The sequence below is a fragment of the Corapipo altera genome, unplaced genomic scaffold (genome assembly GCF_003945725.1).
Source record: "Corapipo altera isolate COAL_440 unplaced genomic scaffold, ASM394572v1 239, whole genome shotgun sequence".
NCBI lineage: Eukaryota > Metazoa > Chordata > Aves > Passeriformes > Pipridae > Corapipo > Corapipo altera.
Window position 1 is genome coordinate 439,705 of NW_020884938.1, and position 19,954 is coordinate 459,658.

At 44.1% G+C, this 19,954-nt stretch overlaps 1 protein-coding gene and 1 long non-coding RNA gene across 2 annotated transcripts in view; one reads left to right on the plus strand and one right to left on the minus strand.

Annotated features, from left to right (window-relative positions):
* Positions 1-19,954, plus strand: part of WNT7B (Wnt family member 7B) — a 78,370-nt gene that overhangs the window by 48,967 nt on the left and 9,449 nt on the right. Inside the window, exon 3 of the mRNA XM_027660808.1 lies at positions 17,158-17,429. Coding sequence (XP_027516609.1) covers positions 17,158-17,429 — 272 coding nt within the window. The remainder of the gene's footprint in view (positions 1-17,157; positions 17,430-19,954) is intronic.
* Positions 1-19,954, minus strand: part of LOC113955387 — a 103,550-nt gene that overhangs the window by 12,061 nt on the left and 71,535 nt on the right. Inside the window, exon 11 of the long non-coding RNA XR_003530516.1 lies at positions 5,139-5,231. This is a non-coding gene — a long non-coding RNA (uncharacterized LOC113955387). The remainder of the gene's footprint in view (positions 1-5,138; positions 5,232-19,954) is intronic.

A 19,954-nucleotide genomic window follows, 5' to 3' on the forward strand; every position in this document is an offset into this window, starting at 1 on the left:
TCGGGTTCTAATGACTCGGGAGATTCCCCAAGCTTTACTACTGCGGTTAACTGTGTTGTCAAGATCTCTTCCCTAGAATTACAGATGATAGGTTTGGTCATCTAGCTCAACCTCTACAGCAGGCAGGACAGCTAAACATAACATTAGACTTCAGAGTTACATATGTAGCAGCATCCCTCCCTTTCCTCCTCTGTTCTTTGGGATACATTCTGCTTGGTAAACCATCTGTTTCTAAATTGAAAAGCTTGAAATGCACGGCGAGGCAAGAGCAAACATTACGAAAAACACACTGTTTGTTGATCTTTGCATTTTGCTTTGCAAACAAGTGTTCAGCACCCAGGCTTAGATCACTGATCCATGCCGGTTGCTGTCGTGCCTCCAGTCACGAGCAATTTCTTTTCCTAATGAAGGGGCTGATGTATTGCACAATATTACATCTGACAAATACCTTATTTTCCAATTGACAACATTTCCTTCGTGCGTATCGTGCCTGACTTTTTAGCCCTGGATTAAATTCTGCATGACTCCAGTTTATTTCTCACTGACGTCGAAGTACAATATTATTGTTACTGAGAGAGGAGACAAATTGAAATGAAAGAAATAAAGCATGTCAGCAAGAGAAAAATGAACTTACAACTGTAGTTGTAAGGTAGTTGTTCACTCAGGATTCAAACTGGCCAACAACTTCAGCCCTGCTCTGTTTGCCCAATATGTGCTCAACTTTAATCCTTCCATTTTAAGTCTTCTTAAAGAGACTTCAAAGGTGTTTCACTTTAAATGCAGAACCAAGTGGTTTGCAGAATGTAGAAGTCATAGTGAAAGGCAGCATGTGAGATTGAGCTGATGATCTGTGCTTCTGCCCATCCTAGATCCACCTGAAGTGGTTTTAGGAGACAACTTCACAATGCTCTCTCTACTGCAGAGGTTCAACATCTGATTTCTGTGATTCTGTGAGAAAGATGATTCATGAGACTTAACTAATGTCAGTTAAATGGGCTTGGATAGCTGAGGAGTCTAAATAGTTTGCTTTCACCCCAGAAGCCTCGCTGGTGCACTGGGAGAGAACACTGCTCTCTCTAGGTAGAAGCTCAGCAGACGTGTAACGCACTGCTGTAGACTTGAGAGCTCTTTTGAAGTTGCCAAAAAGCAGAAAGTTTTCTCATGGATCATGATTTAATTTTACCTGTTCACTCATTTCTTAATGACAATGTGGAAACTCATTTTCTGCCTGGTTCAGCCTCCACCCATCCTGTTCAGAAGAGATCTCCATGCCAAGTTCCATCTGACATGGTCAGTGCAACCTTGCAGTTTCTGAGGGCAACGGCACAAGAGATAGCAGTGATTTCTCTCTGCTGCTGAACTCATGGGCTTCAGACAACAAAGGCAGAGAAATGAGGAGCCCCTTCCTCACTTCTTTCCTTTGGCCCAGTTTCATACCACACAACTGCAGGCATTTGCACGAGATGTCCAAGATAGGAACCTAGTCAGCCTGTATTCCTTGTATGGTCAAAGAAGAGAGAGAAGTTCTTCCAGGGGGTGATTTGGATCTTAATTTTACTGTACGATTGTCCCTGTTGCCTATCCTGGAGCTTAGACTCCCTAATTAGGTATCAAGCTTGTTAATACCTAATTTTTGTTTGTCTATGAAATTTTTCCACCTCTCTGTGTATGTTTCTCAGGAGAGCATGTGGTCCTCTTATAAAGTCATACCTGCTTGCCCCACACAGCAGACACGGAAACTTGATCCTAATTTAAAGTCCTACCTATTCTTAGTACTCATTCACCAGTAGCACCTACAAAAGTTGTCTTAGCTGATGACTTTCAGACAGATACTGGCAAAAAAAATAAAAGTGCAGCAACCACAGGCATAGCTCCACCACTGCTCTTTGGAAATTTAAGAAGTGGGAGTCCAAAATTACCACCAGATGGTGCACCTATTTAGCAAGTGACAGAGACATGTTCCACAAGAAAGGGTAGCCACAGCCTCCACCAACCCATCAAGTAGCTTCCCCTGCTGTTTATTCTCAGCTGTGATAGAAATTGAATGTGTTTGAAACATGGACCTGCTGGCCATACTATCCTGTTACATTTAATATGGAATATGTTTCCAATCTTCGTGATGGAAGCCTTTCAACTGCCTGGTTAGGGCCGTGGGGAAGTGGGAAAGAGCATAGCAGACCTATGAGTGCATGTAAAGGGAGAAGGGAAGAAAAAGAACTGGGCCAGGAGCAGCAGAAGCTGGGCCTGCTGAAGGGCAGGAGCAGGAGCCCAGAGCAGGAGTGGGAGCACAGAGCACTCGTGCTCAGCTGGGTCAGTCCCTGGGGCAGTCCTGGCTGCCAGGGGCAGGTAGCTGCCTGTGCACTTGGGAAGGATGATCCCAGTGTCTAAGGTAGTAGTTTGGGAACCTGTCAATGCCAGTGTCCCAGGCAAGAACACATGGGGTATTTATTAACTGCGTGGCAAAGGTGGTGAACTCTCCTAAGCAGTTCAGTGGGTTTTACTCTCTGACTGCTTCTCATTCCTGAGCACTTGGGACACCCCACACTCAGAGAAGGATTAGCACACGTCAATAACCATATATTTTCTGCCATACTTCTAACAATGTCACAAGACCATGTGATTCTTTCAACTAGATTTGCTGGACATCAGTACATTATCATGTGTAGAACATGAGAAGCTATCTATTCTCATTCAACTCTACTTCTTCCTTTAAAGAAAATTCTAAAGTAACAATTAGGTTCCTGGTAATCCTCCTTTATGAAATTGGTGCAGAAGAAAATATTGTGAGTCTCTCATTCCTTTGTACAGATGTGTCTTTTACTGCTTTCTATTGTTTTGGTGTGTTTTAAATGATGCCATAAATAGAATTAGGATATTGATAGAGAATTATTAAATAGAAAGATTGTTCTTTTAATTACAACTTGACCACTAAAGAAAGGTCTGAACTGAAAATTTCCTCTGAGCACAAAGGGTAAAGATTTGAACATTCTTTAACCTGAGAAGTATTAATGAAGAATGGACAAAACAGTTTTCCATTGTCTTTGTCCCAGCTGAGAGGAAGGTGTCACACCAAGAAGCTCATTACCATTCCCTTCCTTTTTCACATACCTTGTGGTTCCTAGTTCAGTGTGAGAACCATCATTTTATGGTCAAAGCATGGACAGGAGATAATGGACTCTGTTCCCAGCTGTGCCTTTTCTTGTGACCTTGGGTATGTCACTTCCTACCTGGCTGTCTGGAGACTAAAGATGACTAATTTCAGTGAGGAATTGCAAGGTTTAATTAGTGGGGACTAGCCTCCACTTAAACATTTGGGACATATCCTCAAACAAAAATGGTTGCTGTAAAGTCTTCCTATCCAAAGAGAAAGCAAAGGACAGAAATGCTGGGGGGGTGGGATTTGGTCTTCTAGAAAGTGAGTCCTGGCCTGAAAAAAGACCACACTGAAAAACCTCAGTCAAGAGTCCTGGTGGGATTATTAGCTTCGTTTGCATAAGAAGAAAGTTTGGAAGCCTTAGCTAATTGTCCACAAAGAGCCTGAACTCAAATTTCACAAAGAGAAAATACTCAACTAATGCTCAGTACATACATGGAACATCAGGAAGAGAATAAAGCCTACTGGGAGAGTAACTGCTGGTTACTTACTGTATGTGCTTGATTCTCTCAGTAAATCTTCCTGTCTGAGACCCTCTTTTTCCAGCTGCTGGTGCACAGCGACATCCTGACACCAGTGATGGGGCATTAACACCTTTTCCCTCTTTCCCTTTCTCCTTGCTGTCTCCGTTTTCTCTCACTTCAGCAGGTCAGTAATGCTGAAACCAAGTTCCCTTCCCTTTTGTTTGCTTTTCCCTTCCCCATCCATGAACCATGTTGCTTTATTACAGACACTGTAGTTTTAACTACAGTATAAACAGAAGCTCTGAGCAGGAGAGTCAGCTGGGATTTCCCTGCCCTCTTACACAACCCAAGGTTCTGCAGCACCCCCTTGTTTGTTTTCAGGGATTAGTGGCAATATTCCACATACTGCTGACATAATGAGGCATAAACTTCACTCAGAGAAGGCAAGGCACTGATTTTTGAGAGACCCTGGACTACTGTGCAACTAGGGATGGGCAGGGAAAGTTGGGAAGGCAGCAGACAACCTTCAGGGCTGCATGGCAGTAAGAGCAGCTACCCATTGCTGATGGCTTCTTGCACAGCATGAAGTATTTCCATGAATACTGTGTTCTGCTCAAAGCTGGATTCAAAGTGTCTGCATGGAATATCTCCCATGGCGCATGTGCATGCTGTCAGTTTGTGTTAACCAGAGCAACATGACATCATGTGATAGACAAAAACACTACTTGGTCCCATATAGCCTAATCCAAGACTTTTCACGTGAAACATTTGTTTTGTTTTGGTTTTAAGACATTTGCCTTTCTAACTGGTCTGTTTTAATTAGAGCTCAACCTGAACCACAAACGATAGATTTGAACTTTCCCAGAGTTCAGTGGTGTTCAGATCTGGCTTTTGGTTTGGCCCATCACAAAGACAGGGGTCAGCTCCAAAGTTCAGATCTGGGAATGGGCTGCTGCAAAGTGGGGGGCTGGAGAGATTATTTAATGAGACCCATAGCTCGCTTTAATGGGGGACTTGCAGTAGAGACACTTGCTAGTTGTTTTTAAAAGTACTTTTATGTAGGTAGCATCTCAAAGTCTGGTGTTCATGCCAATCCACCTATTGAAGTACTCATGTATTTATACAGCAGAAAGGGACTTGTTCCTCCTTTCCTGGTCACAAAGCCTGGATCCTGGTCTGAAGCTGGAGTACCTTAAAAACCTATAATTTTTTTCTTCTGATCTTTGTTTAAAACTCATCCTTCATATCTAGGGCTTGAAAACAGCTCTTTGTGGACTAGAAATTGGATCCTTTCATTCTTACAACATTTAGTTTTTTCAGCAGATAACTCTCAGGGCTGGCACCTGCCCTTTGTCAAACCCTTGCATGTGTGGGTCAGCATTTTAGGGTGAGCTTGCTCAGTACTTGGCAAGACACGAGCTTAACGCAACACAAACAATAAACAACAACCACTAGTCTGGTGGGTAAGATAACCTAGTAGGGTTAGCTGGACAGGCTCAGACTAAACATTAATTCGGTACCTGTCACGAGTCCTGAGAAGATTCAGATAATTCTTCCTTGTTTATGTAAATCTTGTCACTTCCCAACTCCTGTCAGGACCAGAAGCTTCAGGGCTGAAAAAAAAAAAAAAAAAGATTCTGCTCTTGTGATGCTTCCAGACTCATTTTGCAAACCAGAGAGGTTTGGACCAGAATCCAAACTTTGTGTATTTATCCAAAACCCTCTGAGCTCTTTACTCTTTTAAATCTCTTTCATATGTGTGATTTGTGCCATGTCTTGTTCTCTGAGGTTACAAATGTGACTACCAGGCAAGGACCCCTTAAACACCAAGAAGCTCAGACACCATTACTTGACTCCTCCCAGAAGGATGGTCAGGCAAGTCAGATGTCTCAGGAAGGTGAAGGCAGCCACACAAGCAGTGTAAAAGGGCATTTGGAAAACAGAATCCAAAAGCAACTCTCCACCCAGCCCTTCCACCAGAACTTTTTCATTTGCTCTCCACAAACCCTGAGCTCTGAGAGGATGGCAGTGACTCACAGGGTCACTGCCCAGCTGTTTGCCCTGTGCTGAGATGTGATCTCTGAGCACAATCAGCAGAGCGGAGCAAGGCACATACAGACAACCTGCCAACCCAGCCCCTACTGCAGCCACCACAGCCCCTGGGGCTGGTGAGGCATCCTTCTGCTGGCACGGGAGATGCCAAGGGAGCGGGAACATCCTGAAGAGCCACACAGGACTCTGTGACCCACCTGCCAAACGCTGCTTTGCCAGGGATGCACCAGAGAACACGGGACAGCCCCCACGCCTGCAGGGTGGGCCACCAGTGCCAGGGCTCACTACAGACTGGCCTGGGGGATCCCCCACACTGTGCTGGGCCTGCCAGGCATGGGAAGGCATGGCAGGAACTTACGTGAGCCATAGATTTGTAGGACAATCTTAATGCAGAATGTCCAGGAGACAATCCAACAGCAATTCCCAGCAAACGCAGCGAGAACCTCTCTCTGCCACATTCCTGGGCAGAATTTTATAGAAAAATGCAATGTTCTGGTACTCTATTTGACACAAATTATTTTTTCTCTTTTTTGTCAAACAGAAGAAATGGTGTTTTGTCTATGTCTATACACTTTCTTAGAAGAAGGCCACCTTGAAGAGCAGAGTCACCAGACAAGAAAGCATAACAATTTCTGTGCCTGGGAAGTGCTGTCCTGGGCACACAGGAGCTGTTTCTCCATGACCAGTAGCCTGAAACAGTTTTAAAGAGGCCCCAGACTGGCTGTCACCATTTCTGAGTTGGGGCAGTGCATCCTCCACGTTCATTGCTATCACCACAAAGGGCTGTGCAGAGCAAGGTCCTACACTCCTGCATGTCCTTAGTTACTCGACATAATGCTCCTCTCGGATTGCTGTCGCAGAGGAAGCTACAACACCCTGGAGGATTATGCCACATTTGTCTGCATCTAGATTGGAAATCCGACAAATAGTTTAAATAAGTATTTATTTATTAGGTCCTGCCTACACCAAATAAATGCCTAGTGTATGTGATTCAGTTTAATAAAAGACACTTCCGCTCTTCACAAAACTTATTTCAGAAATGTCATGACTAAGTACAATTAGTACTTTATTTATGAGTTTACTTTAAGCTCATGCTAATTCTGTACTTGATAGAATCAAGTTAAATGAAAAAAACCTAGAAAAACACACTAGAAGAAGTTATACTATGTTCACTAGAATGTCTTTTTTCTAATCAGTGAAACCAAAAAAAGTCATCTGCTGGCTTTTCATGTGAAGAAATCTTTTTTCCCCAGTCAGACCATTTTAAGGGTGGGCTCTCCTTTTCTGAAACCACCATATACCCTCAGCAATTACACTGAGATGACTGCTGCCAGCAGAGCTGGAAAGGCTCACTGTGCAGGGAAATCTGGCTTAACTCTGATGGGATAAGTTTAGACTCTCTCCCTTTCTTTGCATTTTCTACTCCCAGTTTTGGGGCTTCCCCGTGCAGCTTGATACCTTCTGGGAGTCTGGCTATTTTGGTGTCTAACTCAGTGCTTGGGGAGGCTGGATTCCCGTGCTGGCCACAGGGAAAATACTGTCTGGAAGAACATCTAAAAGACAGGCTTTAGAGCCAACAGCCCATTGCAGATTTAGCTCTAAGTGACCAGCTCTGGCCCTATAGATGTAATTAATTTTGTATCCTGTAAACAATGGTATCTAGTCTGAAAGCAATATCTCATACCTGCACAATGTCCTGGGCTAGGCTTGCTTTGTATGTGTTTTCAAGAGGAGTTTCTGGATTTATATATATATATAAAATAATTGTGTTGGCCAACATAGGAAGTGAGTCCAAGGAGAAAGTCTATGCTGACAAACAGAAGCAGCCAGCTTTCAAGATAAGCTTGAAAACATTGAGCATCTCTCTGAAACAGAAGCAGATGCAACCTCAGCAATTCTTCTGGGTAGACCCCTCAGTTAGTCATTTTCTCAAATGCAAAGTAGAGGGAGGCTGTGGATCCAAGGCCAGGCAGGTGTGGCACGTGAGGAGGTGCAGTGTGAATGTCAGGAGTGCACTCAAAGAGCTGTGTAACTCTCAGGCAGGCACGGGGATGCTGAGCCCTCCCTGCCTCCAGTTCAATACTGTGCTAGAACAGAGTGTGGAAGAGCAGAGCAGGGAATTCCCAGTCCCAGGAGATGCTGTTTCTCCCTGGGAGGACTCCTGTCCCACCATGGACATCCTGAACTGGTGTTTCATCTCAACTGGTGTTTCAGTTCTTGGTTGAGAAGTTTGCAGGCAAATTCCTCTGTGAGCCCCCTGCCAGAAAGAATCCAACAAGAGGGCAGCTTGTTCTCTCACAGGTCCTTCTGCCCTATGGATAAATGCCTTAACCTCCTCATGCCCCTCTGCAAGAGAGGTAATAATATCTCTAAAGAGAGCTAGTAGTATCTCTCTTCTCTTGCCCTCTCAAGCTGAAAGATGCAGCTTCTTAAGGCAAGGACAACCTCTTGCAGAAACAGATTGTGTCTAAGACCAGTTTCAGCTGGGTGTCACTCAGTGTTCCCCTAATTCAATAATTCTGGAAAAGTGGCACTGGCCCACTGATAAGCTCTGCCCAATATATTGAGGTAATAGTCATGATTTACCTAAATTGCCTCAGGAATCCCAAAGCAAGAGCTGAAATTTCATCTTCAACATACAGAGACATTTGCACACCCACCCACAGACACTGTGGCATGCCCAGGTACATGAGCTTAGTGCTTCCAACTGCTCATAATTTAGTGAAGCCTCTAAAAGGTGTTATTATTTAACATGTTTCTACAGCAAAGCACAGGTGTGCACAGACATGGCCACTGCCCTCAGGGATTCCTTACCTGTGTTAGGAGTGACACGAGATAATATAGCACAGGATGACCTCATGCAAATGGCAGTGCAGATTTATTTTTACAGAGGTGTTCTCCAACACAGTATATTTATGTCAGGCCACTGAGATGATTGAAACAGGTTAATTAAAATATGGCCCAGTAAAGTTCCACTGGAAGGTCTGATTCTGCACAGTGATGGCTTCCTAATCTTCATAAGCACAGCAGAAGGGAAACAGAGTGTTTGTGAAATGGGGTCCATAGCAAAGTCAAACATAGTCACATAATCACAGGATAATTTAGATTGGTAGGATCCTCTGTTGACAGCCAAGGAGAACACCCATTCTGAACTGATTGACTCACAAAAGTCTCAAGCCTATAAAACCCACGCACATGAAAATCTCAGTGGTTTGGTAGCAATCTGCTCTGCTCTTGTATCCTACTGAAATGGAGTTGACTTGAAAACAAATTCACATTGTCCTTCATTTCCTTGTCAGGTTCAGAGTGGAGGTTTCTTTTTTTTGTTTAGTTGTTTTTTTTGTTTGTGTGTTTTCGTTGGTGTTTTCATTTGTTTGGGTTTTTTTGCCTTGTTGGTGTTTTGTTTGTTTGTGGTTTTATTTTTTATGATGCAGCAAGCATATTTTCTACTTCTTAAATCAGAATGGACAATGTTTCCCTTCCTGAGGGGAAGTACATAGGTACCTCAGAAATCTCAGCTGAATTATTAGAAGAATATAATAATATAATATTGTATTATAGAATAGGATAGTACAGACTAGAATGGAATATAATATATAACACATCTGGTTCCTCCCAGCCCCATTTAATTTAGGGACACTGGTATACTTTAGGACACAGTTTCCCTGAGGTGCCTCCAGGATTCCATGGTGTCTGACAAGGGCTGCAAAGCACTTTTTAAATGCCCAGTACACTGCAAGACATCTCCAGCTGAGCTTTCGGCGATTACCACACATCCACCCCCTGGTGCCCACTGAGGAGGAAAGGCCCTGAACACTCAGCAGGGAGTCCCTGAGTCCCACAGAGGGTCTGGAGAGAACACAAGCAGGAGACGCCGTCCCTGCTCCAGCCCTTGCTCCCCCCGAGGTGCCTGGAGAGCAAGAGCAGGAGCTTTGTGGAAGCACAGCCGGCTGTGACACACGCAGGCCTTTCTCAGAGGTGCAGTGCAGCTGGAACCACCCCCTCGTGCTGCCCAGGCCATGCTCCTGTGCACTCTTTAAATGAGTGCTCAGCACCATGTCCTCATTAAACTTTGACAAAAACAAGCAGTGCTGCCTAATTTCCCCATTTTCTGTAAGAATGGGGTACAGATTGTTTGCTAGGGCTGAGTTAGTAAGAAACATTTGCTCTGACAAATATTGTTTTACAGCGGAGAACCCAAAAATGTCATATTTCTCTGGGCACTTCTAACCATCCTTTCAAACTTACTAACCTCACAGAAGCTGTCCCAGAAAACTTCACCAAGGGACATGTTGCCAAAAGACAGTCAAAAACACAACAGGATTATGCTCACTGGAACAGAAATGCTGACTATTGTTTAAGGTTGCCAGGATTTAACTGAATATATTTAGCGGGTAAATTAAGGAAAAAAACCACTGTAAATCATTGGAAGACTCATTACAGAAATGACTGTGGAAAGTACCACCAAGTGTTTAGAAAATAACCATGAGATTCAAAAGATGTTTGAAAAAATGCGAAAAGCAGAAGCAGAGTAAATATCTCTTTTTAGGAGACATGCTCCCAAAAGTATATAAACAGTGACAGCAAGGAGCTGCAAAAAGGCAAGTGTGAAATAATTCTGGCTCATGTACAGCCCATTCTAAAAGAAAATTTCACAGACCCACATGAGCAACAGACAGCAATCCATTTGACAGAGCAATTATAAACTGATGACCAAGATTCTGGCACCTCCAACCATAAAAACTTAGTGGGAGCCTAGAGACGAAAAATGCTGAATAAGTGAAGAACCCATAAATAAACCATTATGTCATATCACTACACACTGTGGCCTTTGAGATCTGCAACATTCCCTGTCCCAAACACGTGTAACTGAGAATAGACAGCCTGGAAGAAGCCGCTGAAATGCCGTGCAACTCCTGCTCCAGTGCTACTCTGACTGAACACACCTACCTGGGATGCAACAAAATTTTATTTAGGCTGTAAGGAAACAAGAAATTAATAAATACTGTAAAGAGAACATCCCTCAGTGTGACCATCAGCAGCCTCCATCAGAGCTGCCCAGGAAGTCCTGCCAGAGCAACAGGCACGGTGTGCTCGGGGTTCTCTGCCCAGCACCTCTGGGCACGGGAGCTGCTCGGGAGCCCCACAGCCATGGGGGCTGGCTGGGGCTTTGCCAACAGGCTACACCAAACCCATCCCTTTGGACTTGGTCAGTGGGTGGAGATGGAGAAGAAAAGCTGACCCACGACTCAGTGCAGTGGACCCCTGAGGAGAGTGTACCAGGGATAATATTAAGAAGGCCAAGCACTTCTTGCCTCAGCCTTCACTAAAGAGGTCAGTGGTGAGCAGGTGGTTACAGAACTAATATCACCAGCAGAGGAACACCCTCTGAGCATCAGGCAGAAGGCAGGGGCTGTCCAGACTGAATACTTTCCAGTTTAGCTGTCCCTCATCTCAGAACATTTAAGGAAGCCAGTTTACAGCTGGTAGTCCTGACAGCCATTAGGGCTGAAAACTTGGGGAAACTATAATTAAGAAGAAATGAAAAGACAAATGTATTGCCTTTGTCTAAAAGAGAAAAAAAAAACAAAGAAAGGAAAGGAATTATAGGAGCAATAATCTTAACTTGAATAAATGAAAAAATATGGGAACAAAACCCCATTTGTAAGCTCATAACTAAGAACAAGGAGATGAGTAAGAGTCAACAAGGATCTGTCAAGAACACATCATGTTAAACCAATCTAATTTCCTTCTTTTGCCACCCAGGGCCTCAGAGGCAAGAAGAAGAGTTTATGCCATATATCTTGGACTTAAAGGGAGCTTTTGACACTGCTTTATATGACATTCTCACAAGAAAACTAAGAACATGCCAAATGGGTACAGACCATCTGGAAATCATACTTGGAGTGTAGTTATCAAAATGGAAGCCTGTGCTGACTAGTTTTCCTTGTGATCTGTGCTGGATTTGATACCAGTCAGATTTTACTCCTGACTGGACCAAGGGAATAACTGTGCACATTGAATTTATGAATTATGTCAAGTTGGGAAGGACTGCAAAGAAGCTGGAGGAAGTTTGGGTCAAAACTGAAAATGATCATGGAGAAATGATTCAGAAAAGAAGAAAAAAAAAGTTAAAGCAAAGAAAGAGAAGGCAAATCAGGAAGGTAAATGATTCTGTACGTGGGAAGAATCAGCTGCACAAATGCAAGCTGGGAACATGTGGTGTGACAGCAGCTGCACAGAAGAAGCTGCAAATTGAGCCAGAGTGAAAAGTGTCCTGCTGCTGTGAAAACACCACGCTGGAGGAGGAAACAGCAGGGCAGTTACAACACATCTGAAGTGCTCCTTCTGCTCTAACCCCGAGGAGGAGAGACCTCAGCTGGAGCATCCAGCACTGCACCACAACACAGCTGGGACACCAGGGGAAATGGGAAGAGCCCTTGGAAGTGCTGTGCAAGGACTGCTCAGGGAACACACCCGGGAAGGGGTGGAACTCTTTACATACTGAAAGGCTGCTCCTACAAGGAGGGAGGAATAGGTTCTTGGCCTCTCTAAAGAGAGAAGCAGTGGGTTTGAATTCAGAAAGACAGTTTCAGGTTGATATCAGTAAAATATATACCAGTAGAGGTCCTGAGGTACTGGGATAGACTGTGGAACCTTCTCTGCTGAAGATCTTTAAGAACAGAATAGAAAAGCTGTGTGAAGGACACACCTGTGCTATTAAGCTATGTTAGGGCTGACAGTCAGAGTAGAGACCCTGCTGAGTTTCCTGCCAGCCCTGCTTTTCTACCTGGCTTTTTCTGCTTGTACAAACTGACTTCAGCGGTCTGCAGCTCTGACATGCAGCACTGGGTAGAGAAAGTTAGAGGGATAGAGAAATTAAATTAATCCCTGCTTTTATAAACCAAGAATCTCAAAATTAATTACACTGAAAATGCAAACAGATAAAGGATCTGCTCCAGACAGTGAGAATACTCTCTCTGACTTGTTTTGCCTTTGGATCAAACCGAAAGAGAAGGGCCTGCACTATTTTCCTTGAGAATTGCTAATGAGTGTGTTGAATAAAACACAAAATCACAAAGGAAATAAACTTGTCTATAAAAGTCTTCACCCAACACCACTTAGGGCGGTGGTGTCTGAGTTTTAGTTTATTCATCTAGATGTATCTATTGTCTTTTGCCATAAAACCTGACTCAGTCTGTCCTCAGCTTTCCAAGCCTTGTTGAAAAGAATAGGTTTGGCAAAAAAAATTAAACTTCTGCCGTGGTTCATTTCTCCTTCCCACTGACCTATATTGTGTTGTGTCATACAATCAATCTGGTGCCTTGTGTAAGTGCATGTGGAATTTGTTTTGTTTAACAGGAGCATGTAGGATTTCTTCTCTCACTGCTGATCCAAGATTTAGGAAATTACTGGCCAAACAGTGTATATTCTTCAGTTTATTATTTGAAGTTAAATTACAGTTCTAATAGCTGACATTCAGTGGCAGCCTTATTAATCCAGTTGCTGACATGGGCCATTTCAGGATGATGTGTGCAATAGGAATATTCTCATCTTGTTACCCAGAAAAATACATGTCTTGCAAATAACTCTGGAATGGTTCAATCATTAACCCCGTGCTCCCAGCTGAGTGGCTGATGGTGTATTTAGCATGTGTGACTCTCAGCTGAGTGTGGTTACAGGCTGTAAATACTCTGCTCAATCTGTGCATGTTTGAGTGCAGTGAAGTACGGCAATTATGGACCTGGGAATAATTTCCACATCAGACCAGGCTAAGTTTAGTGCTCAGTTAGCAGTGTAAAACTTAGTCAGAGATGACATCTAAGTGAGGGGTCAAGAACAGGCTGCTCCACAGCTCCAGGCTCCTCTCACCCTGGCTGCCAGAAGTGTCTCCCTCAAGGAATCTGTGGTCCAATATCTGTGTGTCTGAGCAGCATCCGCCTGCACTGCTGGTGCTGGAGCCCTCTGCTACAATGCACATGGGCTCAGGGCAATGGCAGTGACTCAGCTCAGCACAGCACAGGCAGGACTCCTCTGATGGGCTGGCACATTGCTACAAGTGGCCTTCAGCACCTCCACCAAAGACAGAGGGCTTAACTGCAATTAATCCTGGTGGTCATCTTCTACTGGAGTTATTAGATCAGTCAGCTATCAGATCAGTTATTAGATCATGCTACACATTCCTCCTGTGCTTTGGGAATTAAACCAGCAGGTATTTCTAACAGAGAAATGGATGAATCCAAGGGTTGCAATAAAAGCCAAAGCAGCGCCTTACCAAAGCAAAAATCTCCACACAATTATTCTGGTCTATGTGACAGAAAACTTTAGGAAGTCAAACAAGAATTTTTCTTCTGAGACACAGATACTGAGCATATACAGTGCCAAATAACTAAATAACCAGGAGATTCACTGGAAAAAGAAAAATCTAGCTCCAAAGTTGAGTCAAATCACAAATCTGCTGCTATTTATTTCTTCATTTCATGAACATTTCTGGAAAGACCAGTCTCTGTTTTGTTGCAGAACAAGAATATTTTTGAAATCTCAGAAAATTCCACAAAATGAGATTATTGTTCTCCATTCAGGTATCACAGCAATCATTACTTAAATATTTTTAGCTGCCTAACAAAGACTTGCTCAGAACTGATTCCAAGCGATGACATGCTAATGGAAAGCTTTGTGTACAGCAGACACATTATTTGAGCCCAGAGGTTCCCTCCCTCCCCCATCAGCAGTTTCTGACAGACTCTACTGATCCTGGGACTTAAGTGAACTGCTGAGGTCATGCTTACACTGAAGTTCAAGTGAAGTTTTAGAACATCCTCTAGCTAAAAAAATAATAACCCCCCAAAACCTTAATTCTCAGCAGGACAACTTAACTTGCTAAAGAAATCTGTTTTTCAAGCCAGATCTTATTTCTAAGCCCTTCTTATTTTAGAGCTGTGTGGAAACAGAAGAGTAATCTCTTCAGAGTGTCAATGTGGTTTCCATTTGATATTATCCCATGACTTGAGATGATTCCATCACTGCTACAGCTCTCAAGTGGGTGAAGGAAAGATGTTTTCCCCTATTCCTGGAGGTAATCAGGGGTATAATGGGACCAAGGAGGAGAGAAGGGAAGATAAAGACGGGATATTCTTTAGTTTTACAAAACTGATCAAGGGAAGCACCGTGTGAAAATCCAGGGAGAGGCCACAGCCATGATAAGATGTCTCACCATCTCCTCTGGAGTCACGTGGAACATACTGAGCTGAAACACAAAAAGTGAGCAACCTGTCTCTAGTTAATCTCTGAGTAAAGCTCCTGAACTGTAGGTCACAGCTGCTGTGTTCCCTCACAGCAATATCTTTCTGCTTGTTCATAAGCATTTCCGTGTGTGCTTCAAAGGTGTCTGAACCAAACACTTCCCTGGGTCTGATTTTGCATTCTCATTTACCCTCACCCTGAAGAAAAGGAAAACATATCTATGTATGTAGCTTCTATTGAATCTCATATTTCCAATACTTCAATTTATAGATTACGAACATATACAAACAAAAAGAAAGAAATCCTGCAAGTCAACATGACACATTTTAAGACACGGGTCCCAGGTTTGATTTCAGATGGCGAGTGAAGAGGAGAGGAGCGAATATTGATATGTGTTTATAGAGATCACACTAGGAACTAGAACAGTGGTTCCCAAACTTTTTTGGATAGCTATCAACCCTCAGAATTTCTTACAGACCACCAGGCATCGTTATCACCAGGGTTTTAATTGAAAACACTATTAAAAACAGTGGTTAACGTGGCTCTGCGGATTAGCTGCGAACCCTTCCCCGTGGCCTCCTGGACCACCAGAGTTCTGTGGACCACGGCCTGGGAACACTGAATCAGACTGCACACAGTGCACAGCCCAACAAAACCCCCTGTGTGTGGAGCACAGGCAGCCCTGCCACTGCACCACCACTCAGGGCAACGGAACCTGTCTGCAAGCTGAGGAACACAGAACCCTTTTGTTTTTCCCTTACCCGGAGTTGCTTTTTTATTGCTTTGGTGAAACAAGTAAATGGTGCCAAAACCCAGTTTCTTGTAGGACCTTCCTCATATCTGCCATGGGTGTAATCTTTCAGAAAGCTATCTATGAAAATAAGAAATATAAAACATATCCCCCACCTAGTGTGGACTCATTCCAGAAGAGTTATGCTATCTATGAATCCGAAAGTTAAAAAATTAAAAATAGCTTCTAAGGTTTTGGGTGTTTTTTTTCTCCTCTGGAAAATTTGTTCCTTTATTTTTCCCTCCTAAATCCATTAATGATGCTAAAGCTCTGTGTGTGGTCATTAAAGCATTTCAGCAACTTTCTGCAAATTCTTTACAGTTATTCTTTGGCTGCAGCACTACAAGTTTGTCTGTTTATCACCAGAGAAACACACAGAGGAAAATGCCGACAGCGCTGAGAAGGGAACTTATGGGGGAGCATTGTAAATAAGGACAGCAAAACAGCAGGGGCATGATCCAGCCCTGCATGGAGCCAGTGACAGTGGTGTCTCCAGGGATGGGCTGGAGCTTCCACCTGATGGCTCTGCCTTGGTACCTCCTTGCAACCCACAGGCAACTCAGCCAACCAGTAAAGAAAGGGGGCTTATTTCCCTCTCTTCATATACTCCTTATCAACAGCTATAACATGGAATTGGGAAGAAGGAACCTTGGCAAGCAGCAGCATCATAAAAAAAGAAAAGAACTTCTTTCTAAAATAACTTTTTTTTTGGATAAGGCTATGCTTCCATGTCAGCACCTCACCTGTTTGGGAGAGGAAATAGCGCTGCCCCAGCACTTTCACGCCCCTTGTGTGCTCAATAGCCATGGTAATGCAGAGGTTTGAGTCAGACTGGGAGTGGAAAAGGGTCATTACAGCAAAGCTAATGCACAGGAGAAGTCAGCAAGAAAAGTCTACTTTACTTTGAAACATAATGAAACCTACCCAGCTCTTGTCTCTATAGGCCTCTCCTGCAATGCTTCACACTCAGTATCACTAGTGGATGCTACTGGAGCACTCATAAATTAGATTAATAAGCTCCCCCATTTGTGTCCTGTACTTTTTTTTTTTTTTTTTGCTGTCTGAACATATTTCTTTCTCCATGCAGTGCCAATGCTTAGAGGTAACTATTAACTTACTTGTCATTAATCTGAAATAGAAAAAGCTCAGCTTGCCAACATGACTAGCCAGTGTGAAAACAAGGCTTGTGGCCCCCCCTCCCCAGCGTGCAGACTCAGAGCCAGATGCCCCTGCTGTGCAGGGTGAGGTGGGTGCTCACCCGGGGTGCTGTGCCCCAGCTGAGCCGAGCGCTGGAAACACGGGTGGAATTCTGTAAGAACGAGGGACACGCAGCGAGCAGCCCTGCCCTGCCCACGCCGCTGCCCGACACCCTCGCGTAGATAATGTGTGTACTTTCTGTAGTGAGTAAGTGCTGCCTTTGTGCCAACCCATCAGCTTTTGGCTTCTCTCCACAGGAAGCAGGGAGGCCGCGTTCACCTATGCCATTACTGCTGCCGGGGTTGCACACGCTGTCACGGCCGCCTGCAGCCAGGGCAACCTCAGCAATTGTGGCTGTGACCGAGAGAAACAGGGCTACTACAACCAGGAGGAGGGCTGGAAGTGGGGAGGCTGCTCCGCGGATATCAGATACGGCATTGAGTTCTCCCGGAGGTTTGTTGATGCCCGAGAAATCAAAAAGAATGCCCGGAGGCTGATGAACTTGCACAACAATGAGGCTGGAAGAAAGGTATTCCAGAAAGGACGAGGGATGGGGATCCGTGTGCGCTGGAGGACGGGGGGAGGCTGGCTGGTGGCAGGAGCGTTCCCTGAGAACTCACCCCTCTCTCTGCTGTTGTCCCGCACCCACATCGAGTCACCCCATGGCATCTGATGTTTACGTTTTGTTGCTGTTTCCTTTTATTCAGAGCTGAACGTGTATTAGAGACACTCCTCTAAAAATTGCTGCTTCCTAAGCCTTCTTTCCAGTCCCCTGCTCCCAGAGAGGACCTTGGTGGATCTGTTTGGCATATTGATAAATCACCGCTTTTCATCTGATTTGCTAAAATCTAGCAAGGGATGTCGGGGCTTGTGATGGGGTAGGACTGAGTGTCTGCACTGCTCAGCTCCTACAGCACCTGCAGCTATTTATTCCATCCAAACCAGAACACTTACTGACCCCAGCTCTAACGAAATACACACAAATACACAATGCACTTCTTAGCAAAGGCACAACTGTCCCTTTGTCACTGGTGGGCCACAAAGGGCTGTGTTAGTGTCACTCTGGGAGGAGAAACAGTTTCCTGTCTGCAACCTGGGTTGCTTGCCATGGAAACAATAAACATCATGGAGCTAAGCTGACTTATGTCCCCTGAATAACAACCCTCATAGGTTTCAAAGCTTGCCCTTAAAAAAGGACAACAAATCTTTCTGCCTAATATATACTTACATCAGGAGAGAATTTACTATACCCTTCAAAGTGTTTTCCTCCAGGTTAAAAAAATGCTGCTTCTACCCTCCAGTGCTGCAGAAGAAGCCAATACACCAATATACTAACTCAGTATTCCAACCTAGTATAACCCTTTCCTTCTGGCCCCCCAAATCAGCCCAAAACTCCCTTCTCTAAAACAGTGTGTGTTTGCAGTGGTGTCCTGAGCACTGGGCAGAGAGGGGTGAACTGGTGGTGATGGAAACACCGTCTGGCTTTTCCTCATTAACACTCAGGTACAGCTGGCTGTGCACTGAAACTGCAGGTGGCATAAGGGCAGTTGTTCACTGGGAGCAAAATACTGTATAAATTCAATGTGGTGAGAGAGGCACAATCTCCAGTGTAGAGACAGGATGGATACTCAACAGTGGCTGACACCGAGCTCTCTGGAGGTGCAGCAGACAGCTCACTCAAGAGCCAGACAGAAAAGCAGCCTGAAGAGAGGCACAGCCTTTTTTCCCCCCCAAAATTTGGTGCCACATGTGTAAAAGGTCCTCATACAGTAGTTGACCACCAGGTTGGAAGGCCAGCCCCAGGTCTGATCAGCTCTCCTAGGCTGGGCATTCCAGCTCAGCGCTGTGCATTGTGTTTGGAGGCAAAAGAAGGTGGAAGCCAAATGTTACACTGGCCAGGGAGCATTTATTCCTGCTGGATGCATTACCATCCCTGCTCAAGCTGGCCCCCTCTGTGGTGTGCCCTCTGCCACCCCACAGAGACCCCGATGCACATGCTGCTTTGGAACATGTTAGATGATATTTAAGCTTTTCAGGGAATTTCTGATGACTGTGGAATGAGTGAATCCCCTCATTGCCCTGCATTGCATCCCCTAATGGCTCTGGATTGCATTCCTAGGAATTGTTTCAGCTAGTGGCAAGTTTGTAAAGTTCCTGATAAATTTGTAATAAATAGCAGCAGTGACAAAATCATAAACTTGCCATTGGTGCCATTTGGAAGAAATAAATACTTAGGGATTCCTGGTGACATGATGGAAGATTTCTGTTTTGTGGCCAAAAGGCTCTGTGCTGTGTGAAAGAGCAAAGGAATGAACCTCCCCATCAACTTTGAAACACCCTCTCTGGTTTGGGAGGAAAGTACAAGTGTGGTAAAGGAAAACAAGCCCCCAAAGGAGGACCAGTGCAAGTCTAATGCAAAGGTTACTGAGAGAAAGGCTGGCTGCAAATCTGAATAATTCCAGAGAGATCTGTGGGCAAAACTTTGATAGAGTAATGAAAAATTAAATACCAACAAAACCAGCCAGCTTTGATGCTGTTTTATGAGGCAGCTTTCTACCATGTATTTTTAGAAACGAGTATCTTTATTCTGGGATAAATGAACTTAGAAAGAGTAACATCTGGGAACGCACACCATTAATCTTATTTTTTTGTTGAAAGCTTCAAAACAATGACTGTCTCTCACGGGGAATCTCATTTATAAAAATGAGGGGGTCTGTTTGTTTGTTTTTAAGGGGTGAGTTAAAAGAAGAAGCTGACAAATTGGTAGCAGATTGCAGCTTTTACCAAAAAGAGGAAAAGAAATGTTTCTAACAGTTTATCAATCAATTAGGCTCTTCTGATAGACAGTGACTGTGGTTATGCGCAGAACAAGCTGGCCTGTTCCTTTCCCTTCCAGAATAACCATCACACTGACTGCCAGAAACTCAGCCTGATACCATCCCAATAGTTATTCCTTTGGAATGGCAATGGGTTTTTTGTTGTTGTTTTTTTGGAATGCCTGGAAGATGACAACAGCTTTTTTTTGTTTTTTTTTTTTTTTAAACAATAAGAGTG